This window comes from Carassius gibelio, chromosome A10 (genome assembly GCF_023724105.1).
Source record: "Carassius gibelio isolate Cgi1373 ecotype wild population from Czech Republic chromosome A10, carGib1.2-hapl.c, whole genome shotgun sequence".
Taxonomy (NCBI): Eukaryota; Metazoa; Chordata; class Actinopteri; order Cypriniformes; family Cyprinidae; genus Carassius; species Carassius gibelio.
Genome location: NC_068380.1, coordinates 22,344,924 through 22,365,006, shown reverse-complemented (window position 1 = coordinate 22,365,006; position 20,083 = coordinate 22,344,924). Strand labels below are relative to the sequence as shown.

At 40.4% G+C, this 20,083-nt stretch overlaps 2 protein-coding genes across 4 annotated transcripts in view; one reads left to right on the top strand and one right to left on the bottom strand.

Annotated features, from left to right (window-relative positions):
- LOC128021567 (protein NLRC3-like) overlaps nt 1-20,083 on the top strand; it is a 40,944-nt gene that overhangs the window by 7,522 nt on the left and 13,339 nt on the right. Inside the window, exons 2-5 of one of the 3 annotated variants that reach the window (XM_052608882.1) lie at nt 5,155-5,273; nt 16,282-16,475; nt 16,581-16,697; nt 16,801-16,917. In XM_052608882.1, the coding sequence (XP_052464842.1) occupies nt 16,324-16,475; nt 16,581-16,697; nt 16,801-16,917 (386 nt within the window). In that variant the 5' untranslated portion in view covers nt 5,155-5,273; nt 16,282-16,323. Of the gene's footprint in view, nt 1-5,154; nt 5,274-16,250; nt 16,476-16,580; nt 16,698-16,800; nt 16,918-20,083 lie in introns of all 3 variants that reach the window. The other 2 variants (XM_052608884.1, XM_052608883.1) reach the window with 2 other exon arrangements.
- On the bottom strand, nt 249-12,982 carry LOC128020674 (uncharacterized). The gene is made up of 4 exons (XM_052607281.1): nt 12,790-12,982; nt 936-1,073; nt 540-759; nt 249-426 (listed from the first exon to the last, which is right to left on the bottom strand). The coding sequence occupies exons 1-4, from the start codon at nt 12,980-12,982 to the stop codon at nt 264-266; spliced, it is 714 nt and encodes a 237-aa protein (XP_052463241.1). The 3' UTR covers nt 249-263.

The window sequence follows — 20,083 nt, the reverse complement described above, 5'->3', positions numbered from 1 at the left end:
CCGGGTGTGTGCTCACAGTGTGTGTGTATGTGTTCACTGCTCTGTGTGTGTGCATTTCGGATGGGTTAAATGCAGAGCAAAAATTCTGAGTATGGGTCACCATACTTGGCTGAATGTCACTTCACCCGGTGTTCTGTTCTGATCTAACACTCAAATGTGATGCCATCACAAACCAACAGACTAAAACCAGCCTGGTACATACATTGTAAATTATCTGGCAAGACAGTCAGAGCTATCAGATTGTAATAAGATATTCTGATTTTCTAATCAGATGGCCTGCTGCGCAAACATAACCGTACCTGCTTGATCTTAACAAAAGTTCCTTCCTGCTGCACGATGCTACTATCTGACCTCTCACAACAGGCCGGACAGATGGCAAAAAGGCCCATCAGCTCCTCTTGGCAAACAATGAATTTGTCAATGCCACTACAACAACAAAAAATTAGGGAGGGAGGGAGGTGTCATTCAAACTACCAAAGCTAAAGTACACAATAAAATGAGCATTCAAAATGGTCTATGTTGGTTTTAAATTATCTCACTTGTGGTGGGGGTCACACGCGTAAGGTGGCTCCTCATCAAACAAGTCCTCCTCATGCATCGGCTCTTCGGGCACCCACGATAAGTCACTAACGACAGAGGCATTATCATCATCTTCATCATCTGTCTGTTCAGGACTAGCGAGGGGAGTGGAGGTTTGTGGGCTGAAAGACGTCTGTGTGCCCACGCTGACCATCTTGGGCTTCAGGTTAACCTGCACAGCTGTGGAGAGGCAGTAAACATACCCAAACATGTGACAATCATGGCAAATCTAAGCGGCTATGTTTTGGTGTAGGCTATGTATTAATTTAATCAATGTGTATGGAAATGTCCTGCTTGCATAGATACTGGCAATGATTTAGACAGAATATCTACCCCTTAAAATACCCAAGACTTACCGCGAGACCATCGGGGGGGCTTCAAATAACACTGTGTCACAGCATCAGAAGTGGAGGAGGGCAAGGGCTGATCCCGTATTGACACTCCACAGTGTCTACACTGTCCACGGTCTCCTGCTGTGAGGTATCTGTCATCATCTTGCGAAAACAAATATAATAAGTGGTTATAAATGTCTAGAGTACATGTGGTGCATAAACTCTATGAGGTAGTGAATTTACTGAGAATTAGCTAAACTTTGAAGTGAGAAGTGGATAAACTGTTTATGACATCTCAGAGGTGGGTAAACTGTGTTTACTTGCGTTTAGCCTCCACTACACGGTCACGGTCAAATATATGTGAAAGAGAACCGTAGCAGTCTAACACAAAACGCAAACACACTATTGTGAAAGCCGCTTGATTATCATCACCACTGATCCAAACATTAAACGTTAGCCATGAAGCTTTCATGACGATTCCCTGATTTACTTCAGGGCAATTTTGTTTTGGCTCATATTCGTGAATCACAAAATATGCTCTTCTAATGTCAGAGTGATCATGCTTGTAGTGGAGGCTGTGTCAAAGGGAACACGGTATGCAAAATACACACAGAGCTAGCTAAAACGCAGCTTGTTAACATTAACGTTAGCATGAGGCTTACCGTGGCAATATATCGCTTGCGGAAGACGGTGTCTCTCGACCTCGGGACAGGACAAGCAGAGAGGTTTGCATTCACAGACGGCACGGCGGTAGGAATTAACTTAGCCAACTTTCTGCATTGTGGGAGAAACAAGATTCATCGCTAACCTGTAGCTAACCGCTAAGATATCACCTACTTTTCCTTATTATATTTCTTTTTGTAATACCCTACAACATCAAATACAATGGATAACTGTTTAAATGTTTATTACCAACTAGAAAATTGCCAGAAAAAAAAAAAAAAAAAAACTGCAACATAGCCTTTAATTATTCGGTTTCTGTACCTGTGTAACAGTCAGTTACTTAACCCGCAATTACACTCCTCACCTCTAGGGGTATTAGTGAGACGACTGTGATTGGATAAAGAAACAGGTAAGCAGTAGAATAAATTATCATGGCTGCCCTCCTTGGTCAAACAAACGCTGTGGCTGCATCTGAAAACTGAAAAATGCTGCCTTCGCAGGACACATTCCAATGTAGGAAGGCATCAAGTCACGTCCAAATTCAAAGTTAGCTTCACTTCCTGTCTCCTGAGATGCCTTAATCTGGCCAATTTCTGAAGGCAGCATAAATGTATCCTTCGCTGCCTTGGATATCCCACAATCCTGTGTGTTCCATTCCGTGACAGTTAAGTAAAAAAATAAAGATGGCATCTGAAAGTTGCGGTCGGTGGTCAGTTTGTGTGTAAATGTATGTTTCTGATCAATGTTTTGTTACTATTTATGCCATTTATAGCAAGAAATTTATATTGCAGTAATGAAATATACACCTAGTTATCACCAAAGCTCTCTATATTTTGCTGTAGATCATTAAACCATTACGCTGCCTCAGAAGTCTGTCCGAAATCAGTTTCATGAGGTGCCTTCGTGCAAAAACGCTGCCTGCAAAGTCATTGCCTGATTAGACAGCAAGGCACCTGCCTAAGTTTTCGGATGCAGCCTGTGTCTGAAATCGCTCACTCATTCACTCATTAATTCTCTAATCCCTATATAGTGTATGGCAGTTAAGTTCACTATATCAGGAAGGAGTGAACAAATAAATGAGTGAACGGATTCGGACAGTGACGTATAGCCTACACTGCGCATGAGACTCGGAGCTGTTGCAAAAACATAGCCATATGTACTTTTATATTACATGTACTAAATTTAGAAAATAATACTAATAGCAATAGTACTCAAAATAACTTTATAATGCAATTATACATACCTTTGTGGTTTCATCGACGGTATATAATATTTTTTTTGTAATGCTTTTATGTTCATAATCATTAAATGGTATTAAAATAACGTACTGAGAACAAAATGTATTTATTATTTTTAGTATCTTGACACTCGCTCAAGCACCGTTTTGAGCTCAGATAAGATGGTTGTAGAGCATCCTCAGGCGACCGTTAATTTTACATCAGAATACACTACCTGTTATTAAAAATGTAAATTATCCACCAAATTATCATCATTTTTGTAAGTTAACGAATGCCACCTCAGTAAATTATTAAAATATTAAACTGCGTTACTGCCTACATAACATAATTTCTAATGTAGGAAAAACGTTAAAACAGAAATAATAAAAATGTAAACGTCATATCTCTCATTCAAACTCACTCGTTCCCGCTCTGGCTTCCAGCTCAATGCTATTCCGATTGGAAATAGTGCTTCAGCCAGTGTACATCAGTTGTACACTCGAAATCAGAATCAATTGTTGGTAAAAAGAATTGGACAAATGTAGGGAATGAAGTAGTTCACTCAGAATTCGGACAGCACTACAAAATGGCTGACACCCCATATAGTGCACTATATAGTGGATAGGGAGCGGTTTCGGACACGGCAAAAGTCCCGTTGGGAAACAGTTTGTTTCATGCTCAACTGTAAGTAATCGTTCATGTTAATGTTTAAGTTTTATTTACTGGTGAAATAAATTATACTTAAGTCTATATATATCTTGGTGTCCAGAGTGTTTTTTGCTATACGGTTTGAACGATGTTTCTTTGTTTTGAGTCTATTTTGGTGTTTATATTAAGTTCATAAAAGGTGCTTGTATTGCTGTTTTTGTTTATTCATTGGTTAAAAACATATGTTGATGCTTATGACCCTCCCTACAAACACAGTATTAATTAGCTTTTACTCAGAGTAGCATGTGTTGGTTATACCTGGATACCTACAAACTTAAAAAACTGTGTAAATAGCACAAATAAATAAATAGAACGAACCTACAAATTAATAAAAACTGTAACCTTCACCAGGGCCCCACAAACCCCAGGCCCTGTAAATCATCACAAAGAATATTTAGCAGTTTGTCACACTTTAAGTCTTGTAATTTAGTGTATTTCACATTAAAAACACTTGTCTTGATACTAGTAATCTATAACATATGTAAAATATTAATTTCACTTTTTTTTACTTATGTGGTTCTCAGGATAAGGGTGTAATGGTGAAAGAAGGTGAGGAAGCAAGTTCAAATAAATCGGATATTTAATAACACAGTCAGACACATGAGTAACATAAAACAGGATAACAGGTGGGTGAGGCGAAGTCTGATGTCGATCTGGGAAGTGGCAGTGAGGAGAGGCAGCAGGATAGCATGACATAGGAACTGAGATGAGCGAGCGATGGGTGGTGAGGAGTGGATGGGATTCCAGAGACACAGACGATCCAACAAAGAGAAGAACACAGAGAACAGGAACGAGAGACCAGGCATTGTCAGGGAACTGCAAACAACGCTCTGACAAACACAAGACGAAAGACAGGGCAATAAGTAGGGATCGGGTAATGAGTAGTACCTGGTGTAGATGAACAATTAACGGAGACACCCACATGAAAAAATCAGTGCTGATGCGAAACACACACAAACTCCACCCTCATAGTGCTGACCAACCGCGACAAAGGGAAAAAGATGCAGACGTACAATGAAAGTATCTATCCTATCTAATCCTATCGAAATTAAAGTATTCCTATCATTTAAAATGATCAGAATGCTTCTATGGCAAAGAGTTCTAAAAATATGGCTTCTTATAAAAAAAAGTGTTCCCATGGCTCAGTTTGCCTGGGGTTTGGGGTAAGTTTACCCGATTTTGAGTCAGTGGGTAGATGCACCATCTGGGTGTAAAATGACCATCTCACCAAATCTGATTCAAACCCATGTGAAATAAATAACAATATAAAAACAAATGTAATACTTTTCTCTTACAAACAGTCAAAGTTGTAGCCTTCCAGACTAAACAGAGAGTTTGTTGGTCATTAGTGACTACAGGTGGAAATATATATCTGTTTATATTGTAAAAAAGCATTTTCTGATTCTTATCAGAGAAGGATTTTGTGCACTTGTACACTATCCCTATTAAATAAACTATAAATAATATGTATATGATAAACCAGTAATATCACATCAAAACGTCAGTTTATAATTCAGAGAATTAACTTAAAGGGGTAGTTCACCCCCCCCCCCCCAAAAAAAAAGGTTTATTTTGCATATTTTATTTGTATGTGTATGCATTCCTTAAAAAATAGTGTTTTATTTACCCTGCTTTTCACATCTTTTGGACTGAAGGAATGCAACATCCACTGACTGCAGTGATAGAGCTTGAAAGATCAAATACAAGTTTTGATATAACTCAGAGTGGATTCATCTAAAAGAAGAAATTCATATACACCCAGGATGCTTTGGCGGTGAGTAAAACATGGCCTATTGTATATTTTTGGGTTAACAAACCCTTTAGCTACAGTGTACAGTGGGGTAAGTTAAAATGCTGGCTTAATTTACCCCACAACATTTGGCTCACTTTGCCCCATAGCTGCCATTTTGGTAGTTAAAAAAAAAAGCCACTGTAGCTTACCAATTGAGGCTAATATTTAGCTAAATGATTGCCATGGTTTTATTGCTAAATCATCTATATGCATCATAAATATTTTTAGACCTGGATAAATTTGCTTTGATGGAACAACCATTACATCTGTTATAACTCTGACAGTTAACTTATCTGTTCAGTTACCAAGATACAGAGGGTGGGTCAAATTACCCCAAATTCCCCTACTTCCATTAAAGATGAGACGATGTGAGAGTGTGCTGTCTTCTCTTTTAATTGTATATTTGTAACAACTGGATCACTTGTATTAACAAGCACCCACCCCCCTAGATCCCCTTTTTTAGTTCGGGCCACTGCCCCTCAAAATGTCTGTGCATGGCCCTGAAGGGATCCCATGACCTCCTGTGGCAAGACGTCGTGAAGTTCTCTGACACATGAAGTACCTTACCAGTAGAGGCAGTAGTGTTTATTTTCAGTTATAGCGTGTCCTGAAGCCAATAATATACCGTATTTTTCAGACCATAAGTCGCACCTGAGTATAAGTCGCATCAGTCCAAAAATACGTCATGATGAGGAAAAAACATATATAAGTCGCACTGGACTATAAGTAGCATTTATTTAGAACTAAGAACCAAGAGAAAACATTACCGTCTCCAGCCGTGAGAGGGCGCTCTATGCTGCTCAGTGCTCCTGTAGTCTACAATGAGCAGCATAGAGCGCTCATGTCTCTCAGTTCATTTCTCTTGGTTCATTTCAAATTAATTTTGATAAGTCGCACCTGACTATAAGTCACAGGACCAGCCAAACTATGAAAAAAAGTGTGACATAGTCCAGAAAATATTTGGAATATAAATTTTTATGGCGTTATTTTACTGACAAATGTCGAGAGCGCAATTATTGTTGCACGAAAGCACATTGATACAATGCGTGAGCACAAATCTCTCCGCTCGTGGGCAAATTTTCTTTGCTCTTGCACAAAACTGGACACCCGCACTCCAATATAGGCTGCTGTCATCTAAAAACATCGCTCGCACTTTTATCAGGTTCTTTGATAAGGTTACAATGCGAAGGTCTACGTGGCAACGTAACTTGCGTGATGTCCCCGCAGGTTGGGGTGGGTAAAGAAATGTTACTATATTTGAGGGGCTGGCCAAATAAATTGGAAAAAAAATCTGACCCACGCATCACTATTACGCACCTTTTTCAGGCACCTACTGACATCAACAGGCAGTGTTTATAAAAATGTGAGCACAACATATTTTTTACATAGCCTAGCCCATATTGTTTATGTACAGCTGAAAGAAATAAAATATTAACGATTCAGTTATTAACGTTATCTTGGCAGGTTATATTTTGAGGAGATATTGGGAAAAGGGGCAAAAAAAACCATCAATAAAAAGATCACTAAATTTGACAAGACCTGATTGTTGCCACTGATTAAAGACTCAGTCCAATTGAGCTGGAAGGAATATGTGATTCATGCATATAGGGCTGGCTATGGAGAAGTCTTCGAAACCAAAACATTGTCTAAATTGAAAAAAATTCTTGAGAGTGTTTGCGGCGACTGTGCATTGAGTATACAGTGAAATGCAAAGGGGCAATTTAGATAAAGCTAAAGCAGGAAGGGATGATGAAGTACAGGAGTTTGCCTCTGAAATACACCAGACATCTTTGGGGTCCTGAACCCAATACAGTACTTTTGAAATATTTGCAGCCCAGTAATTATACCTGAAATTAGGAAGCACTAATCCGCCTTGAGATTTCTGTCTTTGGAGAAATTCCTCCCTAATCTTAGGTGTTTTACCACCCCATATAAATGATGAAATATGTCTAAGTTCTGAAAAAAGGATTTTGTTAAAAATATTGGAATGCATTGAAACAAGGACAAGAACCTTGGTAGAACATTCATTTTTACACAATTAATTCTACCTGCAAGAGAGAGAAATAACAAATTCTATTTTTTGAAGTCAAGTTTTAACTTGTCGATTATGGGAACAAAGTTCTCTTTGTAAAGGTTAGGGAATCCCTGTGTGATGTTTATCCCTAAATATCTAAAACCTGATAAAGACAACTGAAAAGGTATATCGGTATTTGAAATATGGAGGATACTCTATGTTATATGCCCCTACTGCTGATGCCAGTAAAATGTTGTGAGTGTCTTAATGCCATAGATAGGGGCTCGATGGCTAAAGTAAAAAGTAAAGGACTAAGAGGGCATCCTTGTCTTGTACACCATGATAGGGGGAAATACTTTGAACATAATTTATTTGTAATTACAGATGCTTTAGGAGAAAAATATAATAACTTAATCAATGAGAGAAGAAATGTAACAAATCCAAATCTTTCCAGCACAAAGAATAAATATTTTCACTCCACCCTGTCAAATGCTTTTTCAGCATCTAACGAGATGACTGCCTGAGGGACAGGGTCCTGAGAAAGTTTAGACGAGTGTATTACCCCTAACAATCTCCGGATATTACTAAAAGAATGTCGACCTCTGACAAAACCTGTTTGGTCTTTTGAAATTAAGTTCTCTATTACTGTATCTAAACGTGAAGCGAGGATTTTTGCCAAAATTTTTACATTGGAGTTTAAGAGAGAGATTGGCCTGTATGAGTTACATTTCAAAGGATCCTTTCCAGGTTATAGTAAAAGTATAATGTTTGCTTCATTCAAGGTTTGTGGCAAGCTACCCTTTTCAAATGAATCCACAAACATATCAAGAAGAATGGGGGCTAATTTATCTGCTTTTTTTTTATATAAAAGTCTATCGAATAGCCATCAGTACCAGGAGTTGTTTTGCTCTGCATTAATGTGAGCGAGTTTGTATGGGCTGATCCAGATAAGTTTTCTGCTCAGAATTGAGGGTGGGTATATCTATATAAAATTCAAAAATTAGTTAGAATCAGGACTTTCAGAAGTATACACATTTGAGAAGTAGTTCTTAAAAATTTTATTAATTTCAATTGGATTAACTATTAAATCATTATTACTGTTACAAATTTGAGGTATAAGTTGAGAGGCGGCTTTAGATTTTAACTGGTGGGCTAGAAGTCGTCCTGCTATTTCTCCATGTTCATATATATAACCTTTAGAATGTGATAGATACCATTCAGTTTTATTTGTTCATAACAGATTGTACTGAACTTGAAGGTTCAACCTTTCTTTGTAAAGTTCAGGTGAGGGAGATGTGGAATTGAGGTAATCTACCCTTCTTAAAGAATCAATTAAGTCGTCCAGTTTTTGTTTACATTTTTTATTGAGAGTTGAAGTTTATGAAATGATTTCTCCTCTAATAACTATTTTAAGTGTCTCCCACAATATAGATGCTGTAGTAGATTTGGACCTGTTATGTAATAGGAAATTATCTATAGCTGTTGATACAAATGCAAAAAATGCAGGATCCGATAACAAGGCTGTGTTTAGTCTCCACATAGGCCGTTCGTTATACCTCAAATTGCAATTAAGGTAATTGCAAGGGAGCATGGTATGATTCCACGATAGGTAAATATTAAATTTGTTCAACAGAAGGGAGGAGGGATTTATCAATAAAGAAATAATCAATTCTTGAATAGTAGTGATGAACGTGAAAAATAGGAATATTCTCTGTTGTGTGGGAACAGAAATCGCCAAGGATCAACCACCCCCACTTGATTTTAACACGCGACTGTAAAGCCTAATTAGGCTTTCCACCTACTGTATGTAGCATATATGGTTGCTTTTTTAACTGACAGAGAGACACGTTTTAAAACATTTTTGTTTATTGTTAAATGCCAAACAGCAACAAGAACATGCATTTTCCAATACATTTTTTTTAAGAAATCAAATAGTTCTAACATGTATTACATGTATTTACGCGTGACTTTGGACAGCAGCGGAAATCCAGACTGATTATCGCGCCACCATTATGGCCCACTAGGACAGTGGATTCGCATTGGAGTCGATGCACTCCTCCTGCAGATAGAGTGTGAGCTCGTTATCTGCTCACACTCTCTTGGGTATGGGCACTGACGCGGAGGTTTTCCGTGACTTCAGCAGGTATGCCTGTTACTTTCACGGCTGTATTTTACTGATTTTGCAAAGGCTTCAGCTACTCCAAACTGTCGGCCGGTCTCAGCTGTTCTTTTTGATGTTGCTCCGTGACCTGATGCTTGAGGGGGCAGCTGCGCTGGATGACCGGGGACACGCTAAAACGCTTACTGTATACTATTCTATAAAAAAAATCAGATGAGCCCTGAATACGAATGCAACTCGTTTAATAACACGTTAAGCCTTTTCCTCCATACAAAACCGTTATAAGAAAACACTTAATGTGGCTTAATGTACTAAGTAGGGGTGGTGAAAAAAATCGATTATTGATTAATCGCGAGTATGTTATGGACGAGCATGAATCGATTATTAAATTTTCAAAAAGCAAAAAAAGCAATTTTTTTTGCATTATTTTATTTTGTAAAAAAATTTATACCGGGAGTTGAACGTCACGAACGCGCCCAGTTCCAGTTAGCAAGCAGCCAGAGGAGGTGTGTAAAATGGAAAAACCAGGAGCGAGCAACCAACCGATCCACCCAGCTCCATCTGGGCTCAAAGCAAGCGTGTGGATTTATTTTGGTTTTCATAGCAGGAGGTCTAACCTTCTTGGCGCCACGGTCGAGTTTACTCGACAAGATGCGGCACTGAATAAAACGGCCGATTTTGTCAAATAGGGTGTCAAATTTCACGCGACCTCCCCTGCACCAGATAGCAGACATGTAATACTTAATCTCTGACTCCTATACAAAATCTTCGAGAGCGCATTGAATCAGTGCGAAAAAAAGCAGAGCTAGTGTGAGAGTGAGCCATTTTATCTGACCAATGTTGTTGACGTCAGCGAGTATTGGCATTAGATTATTATTATTATTATCATTATTATTATTATTATTATTATCTAATGGCATCAATAAAGCTTCAATAAACCCGCAATGAAGTGTTGGGACTTCTATTTGCGGACACTGATTCTGAAGGGGAATATCTGCATTCAGAAGATGACGGTGATACTGAAAGTGAAAGTATAGCCCTACACCAAGCACAAACGGTGCATCCTTTGCCCAATGTAAATGGTCCTTTGCCAAATGTCAGAGGTGTGAACAATGTTTGCAGGGGTCGGAGTGCGAAATTAGCAGGCGTGTTATTGTTGCGGGGACGAGGCAGGAGATTTTTTCCGCGCTAGACATGTATATTTGTCTTCTGACCACACCTCTCCGCAATCGCGGCGACAGTATTGTAGTGGAGACTTTGTCTAATGCCACTGGGTATGTTAGACGAGGTTGTGGTATTCATAGGACAGTTAGGAGGCAAGGTGGGGAGTCGTAATGACACTGACAGTAGTCTGAGCTGTGCACACTCAGCGTGTGCGCGAGGCAGATCTGGCCGCACTGCTCATAGCAGAAGCAGAGGCGATGTGACACGGGGCATAGATTTTGAACTAAAAGGTCTTGTCTACTTGTGTTTGTGTGTCATATGAATAATATATATGTGCCCCATACATGGAATCGGAGTGCCTGCTGCATGTAGTAAACTGAAAATCCCAACCGCTACATGCATTCGGTTTGTTTCTGCCATTTATTAGTAATGATTTACACAGTTTGTTTACTACTTACTGTTGTGAAATGGAAAATCAATAATCGCTAATCGAGAATCGTTAATAATTGAAAATCGACTGTAATCGAATCAGGAAATCAGACAGATTAACCACCCCTAGTACTAAGACAGTGATTTTTAAAAACCAAATTCACTAAACATTACACTAATAAAGTATACGATGTACATAAAATAAGAGATGATCTCTGAATATGAATACAAGTCGTTTAATAACACTTTAAGTCTTATGATGGTTTTCTATGAGAGGAAAAGGCTTAACGTGTTATTAAACGGGTTGAATTCATATTCAGGGATCATCAGATTTTTTTTGTAGATAGTATACTTTATTAATATGATGTTTAGTGAGTTTGGTCTGTTAATATCACTGTATTAGTACATTAAACCACGTTAAGCGTTTTAGAATGTCCCGATGACCTCAAATTAGATGTATTGATGTATAGATGTATCACAGGAACCTTTTTGCAGGTAATTTTGCATATCGGCTCATATCTATATTCGCTGGCTTGCCCTTTTCATTGGGTTGAAAGCCAAAATGTTCCCAAACTGGCGACGTGACATTAGGTTTTGGGAAGAGATCGAGCGCCTCGATTCATTTCAGCCGGCCTATGCAAAACAAACGTAGCACCATAAAGCTACAATGGCTCGCGAGAAAATTACAGTCATAACCATATTGTATCATTAATTTTTTTAACATTAAATGCACAGTGACAAATTGAAAAAACAATAAGGCCACATAAAAAAATAAAAAAAACTGAACACTGCCGTTGCCACAGTTTCTGCGGTTGCTATCCTTCCTCTGTGGTTTGCTTGTCAATAGCGCGGTATTACGATATTGTGGTTATCGCGACAGCCCTATGGACAAATATACATTTGCATGTATATACAGATCAAAAACGCAATCGTCAACATAATTTTTTTTCTCCCTATTCAATTTTTCTAAAATCATAACATAAAACAAAACTTTTACAATACTTTTTGGATAAATGAAACTTAGAATCAAAACTCCCAACATTTTCCAACAATTTCCCCAATTGAAACAAGCCGCAGAAACCTATTTAAATTGCATGGCTCTCGATTATCCAGTCTTAATCTCGATCTTCTCGAGAGACTCCAAACCACAATATTTACACGGAATACAGCGTAGCGTCATTATTACGCATTGTAATAAATGAGCTTTAAGGCAATAAACAGAAACAAACATGCCGTCTTTTCTTGAATTTTAAGATAACTTGCGAAAAAAGAATAGATAGAAAGTCACCTTATTGCTTGAAGTACATTGTCTGTGCCATTTAACTTCACAGAAAATATATTACGGCCAGAGTCGGTTTTTAGTTTTGTGTAAGAATGCGATGTTGATAGAGTGATTTTTGAACTTCTTTGGGATGGCACCACAAGCCGTCGTTCACTTGAAGAGCGCAAACTTCTGGAGGGCACATAAGATTTAACCAGTGAGTTTAGGTAAGTTGGTGCCGTGCCAGTGGTCGTCTTGTAGGCAAGCATCAGTACCTTGAATTTGATGCAAGCGGCTACTGGTAGCCAGTGCAGCCTCAGGTAAATCAAAAGTGTGAGTTTCCTCTCCAAATTTCACACGGAGACGTGCAGGATGCAGAAGTTGAAATTTTATGCCTTTCTGATAGAGTGATTGTTCGACTTCTTTGAATCCAGCGCGTTTCCTCGCTAAAGCTGCGCTCGTATCTGGGTATAGCCGCAGTGACATTCTGTTGAATTTAGTATCATGTCACCTGGCCCATTGAAGTACCTTTTCCTTTTCCTGAAATCGGTGGAAGCAGACAATGAATGGTCTTGGAGATTGCCCTGTTCCAGGTTTGGGGCAAAGCGCACGATGCGCTCGTTCAAGTTCAGGAGGTTTGTCAAACACTCTCTCCATGGTATCTTTAAGCAGCCCAGATATAAATCCGATGGGGCCTTTTCCATCCTCAGCACCTTCCGGAATATTGATAATACGCAAGTTAGCCCTTCTGGATCTGTTCTCAAGATCGACCATTTGGTCAAGAAGAGATGTATTCTGTGCCTTCAAGGATTTGATGCGGCTAGCCTTTCAAAGTTTTTGCCGACCAGTACTTCAGTAGATGCAATCGGTGCTGAAACATGCCAACTGTTTCGCGTTGCTTGTCAAGGGAGGCCCGTTATGGCCTGATTGAATCTTGAATTAAACTTGCCATGTCCTCTTTTAAACTGGCCCGCTGTTTTGCCAGTTCGAAGACTAGCTGACTCATCGACAAGTTATCCGTATTGTCTTTTTCAGGCATGTCCTTGTTGCTAATAGTGGTGTCATTAGACGCCATTACTGCTAGTTTACCCGCTAGAGTAGCGCCTGAGCGTGTTGCTGGCGCGGTACTATGCTTCTGTTTAGAACTGTTGCTCAGTTCACTTTCTGAACTGAGTGTAGTTCTTATGTGTATATTGCAAAGCAATTAGATTAGAAATAGAAGATGCATAAATATGTTTAATAGGAGTGTGGTTGGGAGGTCCTCGTATCTGCTGCCCTCTCTTACATCGCCAAACCGGAAGCCCCGAAACACTGTCTTTTTTTTTAATTGAAAGTGCTGCTCCTCTCTGCGCTCGCTGAACAGAGCAGATGCAGAGAGAAGTGCACACGCTGGGAGAGAGAGAGAGCTCGTGTGGCAGTACCTCCAGTTATAGGGTGACCATATGCGCGGTTCATACAGGACACGTCACAGCCAGGATTTTAATTATGCCTAAAACATCCAGAGCAGTTTGACCAATAACATGCAAGTGTTGTACATAATCAACCAATCTTGGGGCTTCATGTGAAAAGGTGAGATCTAGAGGGAACGATCAAAGCGATGCAAATATGTGCACGTATTTGTTTGTTCGATTGACTTGAAGCGTCGCTGCACACAAATCCAAAAAAAAACAAAGTGCACCACAATGCTTCAAGTCAAACGAACGGACAAACACATGAAAGCGATTCGAAAGCAAAAGGAGCCGTCTGCTCTGCTCTTTATATCTCTCGTGAATGTTACACAACGATCAACCTGCACAGTGCAAATAGCCAAAACCTGGATTTTTTAGGCAATATTAAAATCCTGGCTGGGACGTGTCCCGTATGAACGGCGCATATGGTCACTCTAACCAGTTACTTGCAGCTCTCTGAAAGCTGCCAGTTCACACCAATGCAACGTGATGGTGCGGTGCATCATCTTGATAGCACAACTACTCTTTGTACTTCTGTCCAACTCCTGACTCTTCGGCTATTTTTTGTAGCTGGTGTGGCGGGGTGAAGTAGGACACGACTCGAGGATGAAGATAAGTTCCCCTGAAGGGTGGATTTTATTGATAAAAAGGGGTGGTTTAGTCGCGACCCACCTGATATCCCAAATATTTGGCTTCGGCGAGGGCCAGATGACACTTCGGGGGGTTGGTGGTCAGGCCAGGCCGGCGTTTTTCAAATGAAACATACTGTAATAATCTATAAGCATATTTAACAGTCAGTTGAAGACAAAAAATTGCATTGTGTTTATGAGCAATTTGGTCTGGCCTGTAGATCCAGTGTGTTGTTCCATGTGCCATCTGGTGGATTTTCTTTGAAGCACAACAAGTCTAAGCAATGTGCTCATTGGATTCAGTGGCATTCCACGACAAGAATTGAGGCATGCCGTGGGGAACAAAATATGCATTCTTGATGGCCACATCTGTAACTTGTAGAATGAGTATCAAATTCCAATATTCAAATAAAGATTTTTAAATTTACATTTACATTTAATCATTAAGCAGACGCTTTTATCCAAAGCGACTTACAAATGAGAACAATAGAAGCAGTCAGGTCAACAAGAGAACAACAACAGTATACAAGTGCCATGACAAGTCTCAGTTAGTCTAGTATAGAACGCATAGCCAGGTTTTTTTTTTATATATATAAATGAAAAGACAAGAAAAGGAAAAGTGTTAGTTGGTTAAGTGCAGGCGAAGAAGATGAGTCTTTAGATGTCTCTTGAAAATGAGTAAAGACTCAGCTGTACGAATTGAGATTGGGAGGTCATTCCATCAGCTGGGCACAGTCCAGGAAAAGGTCCGTGAGAGTGATTTTGAACTTCTTTGGGATGGCACCACAAAGCGTCGTTCACTTGCAGAGCGCAAACTTCTGGAGGGCACATAAGATTTAACCAGTGAGTTTAGGTAAGTTGGTGCCGTGCCAGTGGTCGTCTTGTAGGCAAGCATCAGTACCTTGAATTTGATGCAAGCAGCTACTGGTAGCCAGTGTAACCTGATGAGGAGAGGAGTAATGTGAGCTTTTTTTGGCTCATTGAAGACAACCCTCACTGCTGCATTCTGGATCATTTGCAGAGGCTTGACAGTACATGCAGGAAGGCCCGCCAAGAGAGCATTACAATAGTCCAGTCTGGAGAGAACAAGAGCTTGGACAAGAAGTTGGGTTGCTTGCTCTGACAGGAAGGGTCTAATCTTCCTAATGTTGTATAAGGCAAACCTGCAGGACCGGGTCGTTGTAGCAATGTGGTCAGTGAAGCTTAATTGATGATCCATCACAACTCCTAGGTTTCTGGCTGTCCTCGAAGGAGTTATGGTTGACGAGCCCAGCTGTATAAATAAAAATGTTGCTATTTTTAAGCAAAGATTTTTAAATAAAAATTTTGCCATATTTAAAAAAGTTTTTAAAATTTAGGTTAAGTGTCACCTAATTGAAGTATATGTTCGGTCAATTGTCAGGCTCTTAGATGTCAGAATCTTGTGAAAAATATGCATATACACAGCCTTTTAAATAAAAGACTAGAATAATCATGGCTGATAGTAAGACGTGCAAATGCAAAAAAAAAAAAAAAAAAACCTGGATGCAAGAGCAGCTGTTACTTCTTGCCCAGCTTGTGCATGAAAATATTAAATTAAAGGCAAGTCATTGTGAAATTTTTCTAAAATGTTTATGTTGTGATATGTATTGCCGGCAACAGCTATTTCAGGACAGTTTATGATTTGGTCTTGGTAATTTACAGTAGGAGCCCTCTTGAATTAGGAGCTGATTTAATGTTAAAATGCTTTGAGAACACTTTAGGAGCCCTTAAATAAATACTGACCCAACCATTTATTCTTAGAGTTTGTCCTAAATCTGCATGTTAGGAGCTACTTCTTGCCTTAAGATGTTTTGTGAATATGGCCCCAGAACTTAAAGGTGTCTCAAATGTTTTCTTTTTCATTTTCTCTAAAGATGAGAGTTGTCATTGTATGTCCAAATGCAGAACTGAACATATTTAAGGAGACAGAAGATTACAGGCTCTACAATGAGTCTCTATGAGGAGAGAGAGGAGGACAATGTTCACTATCAGAACAACAGAGCATCGTCTCCAGAGCCCAGCTGTGTGTCTATGGAAAGTGATCAATCCATGCCACATTCTCCTAACTTCAGCGATAGACCAGTGATCTTTAACCCCAGGTGAGATGATAACCAGTGCAGGTGACAAGAGACAGGATTATAAGAATCATAAACATCAGTAAAAAAAAAATTAAATATTGTGAATTAATTGATGTGTTTGTCTAGTGACACTGAGAACAAGAGAGCAGCATTTCCAGAGTCCAGCTATGTGTCTATGAGGAGTGATCAATCCATGCCACATTCTCCTAACTTCAGTGATGGATCAGTGACCTTTAACCCGAGGTGAGATGATAACCAGTGCTGGAGACAAGAGACAGGATTTTAAGAATCATAAACATCAGTAAGAAATAGAAAAAAAAAATGAATTACTGATGTGTTTGTCTAGTTACACTGTGAACAAGAGAACAGCATCTCCAGAGTCCAGCTGTGTGTCTATGAGGAGTGATCAATCCATGCCACATTCTCCTAACTTCTGCGCTGGATCAGTGAACTTTAACCCCAGGTGAAATGATAATTCTTCCTGCATTTGTACCTGTCCTGTCCCTTGAACAGCGTCCCATCTTGACAAAACCCAACACTTCACCTCCAATGAAAAATGCTCCACAAAGACCCCCCTGATCTGGTTCCACTTTCAGCTTATAACAAGGGAAATCAAGCCCGTGGACATCCTCCTGGAGAGGATACCTCCATCAAATGTGCTTCTCCCATCCCGGGTAGGCGTACGCACACCCCAGCCATTTCTTCTACTCATATTCCAGCTAAACCACTTTAATCCAGAAAATCTCCAATTGTTAATTTAGGAGGCACACTTGTCGCCCCAAACATTAATTTCCCATGAAGACTAACTCTACTCAGCTCTTCTCTAATTCAGCTCTACTCACCTTTACTAAATACTAGCCAGAAAATATCTCTCGCTCCCTCCACATCTCTGTTCCAAGCGATTTTTCTCTTACATCCCAAAAACATTTATAACAAGGGTGTCAAACTCAATTCTTGGAGGGCCAGAGCCCTCCAAAGTTTTGTTCCAACGCTGCTCCAACACACATAACATGTATTTTTCAAATAAGCCTGAAGGACTTCTGCACAATCTGATGCACAATCTGACTTTGCTGCAGCCTGGAATTGAACTACTGGTTTCGTCTGGTCAGAGGAGAACTGGCCCCCCAACTGAGCCTGGTTTCTCCCAAGGTTTTTTTTTCTCCATTCTGTCACCGATGGAGTTTCGGTTCCTTGCCGCTGTCGCCTCTGGCTTGCTTAGTTGGGGTCACTTCATCTACAGCGATATCATTGACTTGATTGCAAATAAAAACAGACACTATTTAAACTGAACAGAGATGACATCACTGAATTCAATGATGAACTGCCTTTAACTATCATTTTGCATTATTGAGACACTGTTTTCCAAATGAATGTTGTTCAGTGCTTTGACGCAATGTATTTTGTTTAAAGCACTATATAAATAAAGGTGACTGAAAGGTGATTGAAGGACTTGATTAGTTAGATCAGGTTTTTAGCAATGCATCATAATTGCAGCGCAATTGGATCCAGAAAGTCACAGCTTTAGACAAATAGCCTGTCATGACACTCTGTGAACATTATCTCAAGGTCTATGCTTTCCTTAATTAATTTTAATTTGAATTGAGATCATCTGCTAGAATTGAGATCAACTGTTATAAATGTCAATATGTGATTTACTATCTTTTACTAAAACGTTTTGTGAAGTTATAATCCAAAACGTTGCACAAAGCTCACTGTGTATAATGTTTACATTGCATATGTAATTTTTATTTATTTTTTTAAGTTTATATTCTATATTATATTTAATCTATAACTAAAACAAATAGATTTTTATTACTTCTGCTAGTTGAGATCTTCTTAACAATATATAACAAGACTATCCGTTACGTATTACGTTTTTTCTCTTTCATGTAATATGGAATTACATTTTTAATTTAATTTAATTTTAAAGTGGTTCCCTATCATAGGTCACTTCGATGCTGCGGTGACGTCACCACGTATGGGAACACCTCCGGTGTGACGAATGTCTGAAGCCCTATACCATTCCGCCAATCCTATTGGCCAAATGGCACATAGCACCACCCTACGCATGCGCACGCATGATATACCTGGGTGCAGCGCGCCATTTCGCTCAGATTTCATTCCTTCAGGAATAGCGAATCATCTGTGCCCTATCATCTCGCGTTCTCCAGCGATCTCTTCGAGCAGTGTTAACTCCTCTTCGCGGACGCGATGAGTTTTCGCAAATGCAAGGAGCCATGTACCAGGTACATCACGGCGGGGGACACTCATGACAGGTGCGTAGTATGTCTTGGTCTACATCACGCACAGGCGGCGCTTAGCGGCCTTTCTTCCTGTCCCCATTGTGATGGCCTGCGGCTCAGAGTACTGCGCTCTAGGGTGGAAGTATTCTCTAATGTCGCCCTCGAGTCTAACCCCCGTCAGGTCACCTCTGCGACTGCCGAGGCACCGCACGAGGCAAGGGCCTGGGGTGACACGTGCGACATGGACTTCGTGGACAGCACAGCGCTGGAATATTCTCCACATCGCTCGCTCTCCCCTACCCTGCTGCAGAATAAAACTTATACTGAGCCTGTCGTCTTCTCTAATGAGGATTTACTTCCCACACCGGAGGCATGCGCCGCCATCTCCTTCGGTTGTGGACGCTATGACGACGATGTTTTATCCACCGCGGCCTCGGGGTCTGAGGACTTCGCGACCGACACTAGCCCTCTTCCTCCTAGCGGACAGGAGAGGCGTGTTTCCCCCTCCTACAGTGAGTGGGTGTGGTGGGTAAATTGGGGCTAGTCCGCGGAATTCTTTCCACTACGGTGAAGTCTACGGAAATGGCGGTGCTGCGACAGGAAATGTCAGCTCTGCTGAGCAAAGGGGCTATAGAAGAAGTACACCCCTCTCAGATGGAGACAGGTTTTTACAGCCGTTATTTCGTGGTACCGAAAAAAGACGGCGGATTACGGCCCATTCTGGATTTACGCCGTCTGAATCTTGCACTCAGACCGAGCAAATTCAAGATGTTGATGGTGAAATCTATTCTGTCTCAGATCCGACCAAACGATTGGTTTATTACGATCGATCTGAAGGATGCGTATTTCCATATTCAGATCGTCAAGAGACACAGGAAGTTCCTCAGATTCGCTTTAGAGGGCAAAGCGTATCAGTACCGCGTTCTTCCCTTTGGCTTGGCTTTAGCGCCCCGTACTTTCTCAAAATGCATGGACGCAGCTCTGGCCCCGTTGCGGCTCCAGGGCGTTCGTGTGTTGAATTATTTGGACGATTGGCTGGTGCTAGCGCAATCGCGGACTCAAGCACACTCTCACCGAGATCTTGTGCTGAATCATTTAAACAGCCTGGGCTTACGCACAAATTTCAAGAAAAGTGTTTTAACTCCCTCTCAACGGATAACTTTTCTGGGAATAGATCTGGACTCTCGCGCGATGACAGCGAAGCTTTCTCTCCCGCGCGCTCAGTCGATTGCGTCATGCGTGCGGCACTTCAAAGCGGGTCGCACGGTGACCGTGAGATTGTGCCTCAGGCTCTTGGGTCTAATGGCAGCAGCATCCCCCGTGATTCGTCTGGGATTGCTTCAAATGCGCCCCTTTCAGTGGTGGACAAAAAGGCGGAATATTTCA